The sequence below is a fragment of the Antechinus flavipes genome, chromosome 4, assembly GCF_016432865.1.
Source record: "Antechinus flavipes isolate AdamAnt ecotype Samford, QLD, Australia chromosome 4, AdamAnt_v2, whole genome shotgun sequence".
Lineage (NCBI taxonomy): Eukaryota > Metazoa > Chordata > Mammalia > Dasyuromorphia > Dasyuridae > Antechinus > Antechinus flavipes.
The window spans coordinates 297,314,297-297,324,625 of record NC_067401.1 but is presented as its reverse complement, the minus strand read 5'-3'; the positions used below and the strand labels follow the sequence as shown (position 1 = coordinate 297,324,625).

At 33.5% G+C, this 10,329-nt stretch overlaps 1 protein-coding gene across 1 annotated transcript in view; it reads right to left on the bottom strand.

The window, feature by feature from the left end:
• Positions 1 to 281: 281 nt before the first annotated feature.
• Positions 282 to 10,329, bottom strand: part of DCBLD1 (discoidin, CUB and LCCL domain containing 1) — a 103,043-nt gene continuing 92,995 nt past the window's right edge. The window contains exons 12-15 of the mRNA XM_051997613.1: positions 9,686 to 9,773; positions 8,527 to 8,576; positions 7,160 to 7,276; positions 282 to 2,785 (exon numbers count right to left, since the gene is read on the bottom strand). Coding sequence (XP_051853573.1) covers positions 2,256 to 2,785; positions 7,160 to 7,276; positions 8,527 to 8,576; positions 9,686 to 9,773 — 785 coding nt within the window. The 3' untranslated portion in view covers positions 282 to 2,255. The remainder of the gene's footprint in view (positions 2,786 to 7,159; positions 7,277 to 8,526; positions 8,577 to 9,685; positions 9,774 to 10,329) is intronic.

Genomic DNA, 10,329 nt, shown 5'->3' with positions numbered 1-10,329 from the left:
TGGATCAGGGGCCAGCTTGTGAAGTGCTTTAAAAGCTAAACAAAGAGGTTTCTATTTCCTCCTAGAGATCACAAGAACCTTTGGCGTATATTGGGCAAGGAGATGACATGGATCAGATACAGATCTGCTTAAGGAAAATGCAGTACTGAGGATGAACTGAAGTGGAAAGAAATTAGAGACGAAGAGATTAATTAGGAGGCCATTGCTATAATTCCAATTGATGAGGTCCTAAAGTAAGGCAGTGGCTATGTGACCAGAAAGAAGTACACTCAAAGGCCAAATGAACTTTGGTTTTGAAGTTTAATTAAAATTAGTATACAGTACAACCACGTAAACAACAAAAATGTCAACAACTTAACCCCACAGTGTTGGGAAAATAAGCCTCCATGACATTTCAGCACCCCTCAGTGTTTTCTATATATTTCACAGAAATTATGAAAAACTGTACATAACTACAGTTATATCCAGAATTTAGGGACTGGAATTTTTTGGTCCAGACTTTCAGCTAATACACCCAGAAAGGTCACAGATGGAGAAAGATCTACTTCCTCTCTTGCTTACAGTGTTCACAAATAACTACACATTGCACAGTTTTATTTCATAAAGCCTGCTCAGATAAAAACTACTTCAAATAATTTAAAAGCACAAGTCTGGCCTAACCTAGAATGAATAATATGTGTCAGAGAGTAAAATGTGTTTTTTCCAAAACACCTCTTTCAACCATCTTGCTACAAACAACTATTGGACTGTGTCTTTGTCATTCTTGCAGTAGGATACTTTGAAATAAAAACAAATTAAAACCCCTTTTTCTCAGTCTCATTAACATCTGTTTTTAGAGCCAAATGTGGTTATTTGACCCCAGAGTGCTGAGCTGAGATAAGAAATCATATTCAATAAATCAAGCTGGAATTGCTATATTACCTTCGTCTTCTATTGGTATGAAGAGCAGTATTTTTTGTGTTCCATTTTTATTAATTCACATTTTGGCTTCACAGATATTTTGAAAAGGATAGATACACATGTAAAGAAAGCTTTGTGGTATTACCCAAAGTTCAAGTGAGGAGTATGTGAGAAGTGATGAAACATTAGCATAAAGAAGGAAAACTGTTCTCTTAGGATCTGGATCACTAGGAAGTCTTCTGAAGTTCACAAAAACTGAAACTACTCTTGAAAAATGACCAAGTGTTTCACATCCTCAATAATGATGGAACCTAGGCAATTGATGATCACAAGAGAACAGACCATGGCTGAATTTAAAACAAGAACAATAGCACATAATTGCTAAAAAACCATCATTCTTGTTGGTGTGCTTTTAAAGCTTCAAGTAATCTGAGGTCTTCTAGGAGAAGAAAAATAAAAATACTTAAAACTTTTCACTATTAAAAGAAAGGAAATAAACCACAATAATAAGAAGGTGAAATTTAAACAGGCCTGCTGCTAAGACTCTATCAGATAAAATATATCTTAAAAGTCAATGTAACTATCATATAAGGTTTTCTTTTTAAATAACTGCACATTCCCACTTAACTCTGTGAAGATCTAAAATTTGATCAAGAAAATTTAAGTTATTTTAATTCATGTTAAATAATACTCTGTACAAATTGCACATATTACACCAAATAGCTTAAGATCACAGTTACAGAAAGGAAAATACCACTTACTCATTTGACTTTTGCCAGTCCACAAGAAAAATCACAGACCTTTATGGTCAAGACCAACATCAACTGCAATATTGTGTAAACAGTAAAAAGAGGTTGTCTTTGAACCTCTCCAGCAAGATCCTATTAGAACACATGCACATATCCCATGTATGTCAATATATTTAAAATATACATATATACACCCATATAATGTGTGTATAGATGTAGTATTTATATGTATATATGCGTAGACACAAACATAGTGAGTATGTGTGTACATGTGTAACTAATGAGATGTATCTATACCTATATCAATACAGATATATCTATAGCTATCTATATGCATTTAGATATGTATAGCGAAGGCTTTATTGATAGATTGCATAAGGATACATCTATCAATATAGCAAAATCTCTATACATATAGCAAAAAATATTTAATTATATACATATAAATAGCTAGACATAATATCTATATCCAGATATGGATAGAAATAGATACACACACACATATAATGAAAACAAAAAGCCTTTAGGAAGATCCTATTTTTTTTTTCCAGTGATAGTACACCAGCCTAATGCTCAGTACCACATCAAGTTTCTTTCACAATGGGCTTATAAAAGGGCAGTCATTGCAGTCTGGTTTATTGGTTTGAGACAGTCTCTAGGGGCTGAATAACCATCATTCATTAAAGGATTCATTTGAGGCTTCTGATAGTCAGTATCATAGTCTTCTGTGGGTAAGGAACTTTTGACTTTTGGTTTATCGTAGTCACCCTCCCCTGGCTTAGGACCTTGAGGCAGCTGGTATTCTCCATGTTTGGTATCCACTCTACCTGGACTGGAGAAGCTGCCAGAGGAAAGAGAATGTTTGTGAGCTGGAGCAAGGACAGGCACGTTGTAGCCCCCTTCAGGAAAGGCTTTCTCTCTCATTAAGTGCCGTTCTATAATTGGAGTAGCATATTCAGGCTCCTGATTTGTCAGAGGCAATGCGTACTCATGGCGGCTGGTTGGATGAGGGCAAGCATAGTGGTTTTCTGGCTCAGAGTTTTTCCCTGTCTCATTTGCTTCTGTGTCCATCGGTCTGAAGGTGGAACCTTTTCTCATGACTGTCCCAGTCCCAATCATGAGGGGTTGATGATAATCTAAAAACCAAATAGATGATTAAAGCTGATTAGGTAAATGATGCTGCCATATTATTTTAGTCATTACATTTCTATTTGTCTGCCGAAGGCACCAACTGTATTTCCTAGAGAGGAGAGCTAGAAGTAAATGAATGTTATTTTTTCTGTCCCAGTAATACCTTGCACTTCCATTTCTCTCCTTCCATCATTCCTTGCTCTAAATAACAATGAAAACTTTTAAATTTAGGTATAATGCTGTGTCAATTGGTAGTCAAGTCTTTAATTAATTCTGAGTTTGGAATATTTGTTAGTTGTTGTAGACCAATAAAAAATTAATTATTAAATAGCAAAAGTACCCATAGGAGATTTTTCCCCTCTATATGACACATCAATTAACCTAATTTATGCCAAGAGCTATTCTAGAGATTGGCTATAAGATAGTAAAGGTTCCTATTCTTAAGGACATATACACATGGGAAGATATGACAGTATAAGGCAAAATGTGATAGATTAATTGATTAATCAATGAATTACTTATATTCCTTCACCCTTTTTTCCTCATATATGGCTTATCTTGATATTGCTTGGGCTCCACATCTCCGTCTCCTCACTTGGCTGCTCCACAGATATATGTCTTCACTGAACATATTCATGGGTCTTAGCTTAGCCTTTTGGCCAAAGAATTAAGGTTCATTCTCAATTACTTCAAGGACTAACACTCCCAGACTTACCTCCTACTTTTACCATTTCCCTAATGTCACCAATTAAGACCAATTAATGTTTCTCAATTATTAACTCATTAAGAAGTTGTTCTTGACTTGTAAATTAAGAATAAAAGTCCTCAATGGCCCACTGCCATTGTAGCCAATTCTTCTAGTCCTCTATAAAATTCTATACATGGGGGCAACCGAGTGGTACAGTAGATAGAGCACCAGCCCTGAAATCAGGAGGACCTGAGTTCAAATCTGGTCTCAGACACTTAACACTTCCTAGCTGTGCGACCCTGGGCAAGTCACAACCCCAATTGCCTCAAAAAAAGAAAGAAAGAAAAACAAAGAGAGAGAGAGAGAGAATAAAATGAATCACAAAAGGACATGAGGTGATGGAGGAAAAAGATTATAACCATATATGATAAAGTATAATAGCAAAAGCTGACCAGCTAATTAAAATTTTATTTTACATAAAAATACTTATACTTGGAATACTTTAAGAAACATTATTTTGAGTACATGAGTGTCCCATTTCTTTTTTAAGGTCATACATCTCCTTACAGATAAGCTTTACTCAATTTCTCCTACATGTGTCCCCTGGCAATACAATCTAAAGGCCCCTTGGGTGTTATGTAATGCTAGATTCATATTTTAATAGTAATAATTTTCTGAAGATTGTATCTATTGTCACAAGGCAACCACATAGAACTACTGGAAATATATTCACATTAAAATATGAATATTTTTAAATAAAAGCCTTTGTGAAGTGTTTTTAATGACTTTATCATTCTCTCTAAAACAATTTCCCAAATGCAATCTAGCCCACTCTCTTTCTACTGTTTAATTCTAGGCTCATTTTATTATATATTCTCATTGTCTGCCTAACAAATAAAAGACAGCATTTTACAGTGGAATAGCACTGGATTTAGATCAAAAGTCCTGGCTTTAAACTGATGGTTTGTGACTTATCTGATTCTGGACAAGTAGCATCACCTGTCTAAGCCTTAATTTTCTGTACATTAACTCTTCCATTAGAATATAAACTCATTGAAGGCAAAAATTGTTTTCTGTTTTCCCTATGTATCCCAAGTCCTTAACACAGAATTTGGCACATGATGAATGATTATATAAATGCTTTATTGTTTGATTTATCCATTTGGATCTTTCTGAGTAGAAACTTAGACTGAACTAATAGTATAAAAATAGATTTTTGTAGCTGCAAACATCCAAAGACAACTGAAAATATTTCATAATTCTGCAAATGTGATTTCATCTTAACTGAATCAGGCCCTAGATCATTTCCATATGCTTTCCTTGTCCAAGATAAAAAAACACACATACTTATATCTATAGATATGCAGATTTGCATACATATGGGAATAAGTGTATGTGTGTATATAGTAGGTAATATTCAGTCATATGCTCACTGCACAGCTGACCTTAAATTCATCCCAAACTGTGAAATCTCACTGCTGCATGGTCACCACCTGATTCCTCTAGGTTGGTGGAGTAGTACTGGTGAAAAAAAAAAGCACAAAACTGAGCTGATTTGACTTACTACAAATTCACAGTCTATAAATTAAGCCAGCCTTTTTCTGATGCTTGGTAATCCTTAAGTTCTACTCATCAATTCTTTTATCTTTTTCTCTACATCAATTATGCCAAACATTTTCTTTTCCCTTCTTACTATCAAATCTATTCCCTAACACTTATGCAGACAGATGATCAAGCCTATTTCACTGAGTTCACAAAGTTTTCTTAATTCTAATACCCTTCTTCATTCTTTAATAATATTATTAATATCACTATTATTATATATATTAATATTATATAATAATTTTAATAATAATAATAATATATAAATAATAATATTATTCCCAAAGACTAATTTAAACCCAAAGAGTCTTAGTATGGTATGAATATCACACAATAAGAGCACCAATAATTAAAGTTTCTAGATCTCATTACTATCATCTCTAACTTACCTACATTCTGCAAGTCCCACTATGGGCTTACATAGGACTAAGAGATTTAATTTTTTTTCTGTTGTACAGGTCACTCTGGCCCAAAATATTTATTACTGATGATGAGTTTATTTCTCTATTCTTAAGATGGTCCAAAAACAAGAGGTGGAGCTTGGAAGTAGAAGAGAAATAAACATTAATTAAGCACCTGTGCTAGGTACTCTGAAAGTGCTATTGCCATTTTTATTTTACAATTGAGGAAACTGAGGCAGGCAGAAGTCAACTCACTAGCCAAGGGACATAAGCAACTCAAGTTTCATGATTTCAGGTCTAGCACTCTATCCACTGTACCACCCAGCTACATAAGACAACATCTGAAGTTTTTCCTGAGCTTGATGGAACCTGCTTCAGTTTATATTCTGTTGATAGTCCCTGGGAATCCAGGCTCACTTGGCTCACCCCAAACCAACATGAAGCACTGATATAGGGCATTAGTGGAGTAATACACCAAATATTGTTTTAATGAATGCCAAGCTGGTAATCTATAATATACACAACCCTAAATTAATAATATTAGATCTAGAAAAAGGGCATGCCTACAATATTAGATATATTTCACTTGTTCTCTTTGGCCTTACTCCTCAAAACTTCAATACTTTCAGAAAATCCCTAGAATGGGATAATCTAGTAGACTATTTTAAAAGTTACTGCATAAAGCAAATACCCAGTAATTGGAAAATGGCTAAGAGAGAAGTTGTGGTATGTAAATAAAATGGAATATTACTATTTATAATATCATATATACAAGAAAACATGGGAAGAAGTATCAGAGCTGATGATACAGAATAAAATAAGCAAATCAAATGGGTTAATAGATCTAAAATACTTTGAAATTTTAAAGTGCTATAAAAACACTAGCAGTCAGTAAACAAAAGCAAGAAAATAGTACAAACAATGCTGACAATATAAATGAATAAAATAATTTTTAAATAACTGAAACTAAATGCTGTGAAATAAATCATTATGACCTATTTTTAGCCCCAAAGAAGACAAATGAAAATATTTATTTTCAGAGATAGGAAACTATGGCTACAGAACACGATGTCAATTTTTTTTTTGCTGTTTCATGAATTTTACTGACCTATTACTTTTCCCTTTTTTTTGTCCTTTGTAATAAGGTTCTGGGAGGAAAAAGAGGGAGGAATATATTGGTGATATGGTAATATGAAAGTAAAAGTTTTATTTTTTGGAAATGTAATTGTATATATTATGGCAAGACTATTGATTTTAAAAGAAAAAAATGCACTCAAATGCTATTAACTATAGTGACTATACCATAATATTTCAATTATGGAGAGCATGACCATCTTTCTTTGATAATTTAGAATTATTGTGAAATCTGATAGTGGCTCCAGGTCAGCATCATGCTTATTAGTTATTAGAACTGTTAGCACTTGAGTAAAATCAGTGCTGAACACATGGCACACATCACAGATTCTCAGTTCTTTAAATATCTTTCTGATGGAAGTTTGTTTATGGCTTCTCTGAATTAGAATGCTGTAAAAAAAAAAAAAATCCTGGTAATGATGGTTCTAGTTTTTGGATTAGACATAAATGAGAGCTGAGTAAAATTATGTTTCCCCTCAGGTCATATTATTGCCTGATCACATAAAACTCCTCAGGTCAAAGAAGATAATTTTCATCAGAGGTTAGATATTTACCTGCCATGTCACTTGTGACTAAGTCTAATTTCTGTGTCATCTTTTCATTTTCGTAACTGATGGTGTAGTCTGATGACTGACGTCTGACAAAGGGCTGTTTGAGCAGCTTCCAACAGCCTGGAATAAAGATGAAGCAATTAAAGAAAAAAAAAAAGGAAACAATCCACATGTATACTAAACATTTTGTAGAGGAGTTTTCAAAAGATAAAAGCTCTTTTATAAATGTACATCCTGAAATCTGCTCAGGGTACTAAGGTTCCAAAAGTTTATGACACTAACTGCTATAGGGAAATGTAAGAGATACATACACACACCTGCATATGCATGAACACACAATAGACATTATAGGCTTTATATAATGGTCTTGCTGTCTTGGATATTCAATAACTTAGAAAATCCAGTTTGATTATTGGGATTTTCAGATGCTAAAAAACAGCAGCATACTGCATTTGCTGACAAATGCTAATAATATTCTAATAATATTTACAAAGGCTGTCTCCCATACCTGTCAGGTACTCTCTCCTCACCCCTCTACCTCCTAGAGGTAGTTTCCTTCATAATTCAGTTCAAGGGCTACCTTCTAATATAATACTTTTCCTGATTCCCTGAACTCTTGGGGATGCCCTGCAAAATCATGTTGTATTTATTTATTTTTTCTTATTCTAATCTATTGACTCCCCTCAGTTGGATGTAAGCTCCTTGAGGGCAAGAACAATTAATTTTATTTTTGTATCTTTAGCACCTAGTGTCATTTCTAGCACATAGTAGGCACTTAATGATTGCTGATTGTGATTAATATGGAAGAAGGCTCTTACCTATCTTCACTGATTCCCACATTAGTCTTGTTTCATGGCAACCCCCTGAGCCAAATCCTATCTAATCTTCCAGTTAAGAAGCTCATTCTGCTATAATAGGATCCTGAAAATTGTATAAGCTATGCTATTTTTAGAGGTAGGCAGTCCTAAAAAAAAAAAAAAAAAAAATCCCAATTTTTAAGCTCCTTGGCAGAATAAGGGGAGGGTGGGATACCCCAAAGCTTCTTGGTGGCTACTGAGAAAACAGTTAATTTAAATTAATAGGTAGCCACTTTAAAAATCTACAGAAGAGCAATATCATATATGCAGTGGTCAAATACTGCAGAAGATAATAAGGGACTTAAAATGGAACATAAAAATCTTATTTTCTTTGGATTGTAGAGATAGAATACATTTCTACAATCCTATCGCTACCTTAAAGATGTGACAGGCTTCTGAATTAGTACTTGCTGTTCTAACAAAACTAAGAGAAAGTGGGTATTTTTTTTTTCAACTGGGAAATCCTGCAACTTCATGGAAAGTCAATGAAAACTATTAATATTTTTGATCAACCTGTTTTCTGTGCCTCAGCTGATCCATAAGGATTTCCTTTTGTCTTCCTTCTAGAAAGATTAAAAGAAGAAAAAAATAAGATACAGAATTTAACATCTCTGAAAGCATATTTTTGTCTTTACATCTCAAAAACAATTGCTCATAACTAAAAGAAAGTATTTGTACTTTATATTTTGGAATTTGGCATCTATAAATGTATTTTTCATCATTTATTTTACTACATTATTTAGAAAAACTCAGCCCTAGAAGTATTTGGAAAAAAAAAAAAAAGTACCAAGCTAAAGTGCATTCTTAAAAAGATTAAAATGTAAAATGACATCTCAAATTGTCAAAAATGACAAAAATCTACAGTTAAAAGCTTTCACTGTAGTCTACTATGGACTTTCATCAAATAATGGGCTCTCTAAAAGCATTAAACTAAAATACACTGAAACCAAGACAATTGTTAGCAATTAGCAAATAACAATAGTCTGGAGCTCTAAAATCCAGACATTTTATATCCCATATCAGATATTAATCAGAAAGTTACATCATTTTGTTTACACTAACATGAAGAAAACATTCCTTCCTTACCAGAAGCCAAAGCTTTTTAAATCATGGCAAGAAATTATAGTAAGGCATAGATTAATTAACAGGAAATGCTTTCATTCTTAGTCCTGATCCTACTCACTGTAACCCTGGATAGGAATCATAGGATTTTTGAATTGGAAGATAGCTTAACACCTTATGTTTTTGTTGAATCATTTTGGAAACCTAGACCCTGAAGAGTTTCTAAGATCACATATGTAGCTGAATCAAATCTCCAAATGCTTGGTCCAATGTTCTTTTAATTCTGACACATTGCTTCCAGGAGATATATTTTGTCCCACAGAAACAAAACAAAACCCTAAACTTGTCAAAAAGATTGATTTAACAACTCAAGGTACCTACATTAAACGAACAATGTCATTTCCAGAATGTTTCTTCAACAACGTACTAAATTCATATTTAAGGCTTTTATCTTCCAAAAAACAAAATTACTCACCATCTCCCTAACTTATACTCAAAAATAATGTTATTTTGAATACTTTTTCCAGTGGAAATGGAAGGAAGTCAGAGAAGCAAACTTTTAGGTTCTACTACTGTATTTATTTTAATAAATAAAATTAAAATCACATACTTTTTCACAGCAGCAAAGATACCCATTGCAACTACGAACAAGACCACAAAGAGCACCAGTGGAATGAGTATAGTCCTCAGTTTTATACCTAAAAAAATACATTCTGACTCAGATCAATTCAAATAGATTCCATTTATTTGAAACTGAACATAATATGGCATGAGGCAATAAAAGAATGGAGAAAATTAGTATATAAGTTATTGTAGAAATTGAGGCCCATCTACTAATAACTGTAGTTTTTGTGCATCAATGAGATGAATTTTATTGATATGAAAGGGGAATACCAGAAATTCAAGGTGAAACTTACAAAAACAGCATTTCAAGTAACTGTTAATTAAACATGGGCCTAGTTCCTATGTTTCCAGGATTTATAATATGCTCTGAGAAGGCTTTATAGATAAATCAGAATATAAGAAGTTTAAAACAGGCCTTTTCACTCAGGATTTTTTCTTGCTAGCTGACCAAAATTTACAGTGGAACCTATGAAACAGTTTATTACCATTAGAAGTTCTAGCATTCCCCAACAAGAGACCCCGGGGCTAAACTATTTTTTTAGAATTTGGAGTATGTAGGTTAGATAGGGAGGAAAAGATAGGAATGTAGATTTCCCTACCCCACCTCCAATAGAATGTGAGTTCCCAGAG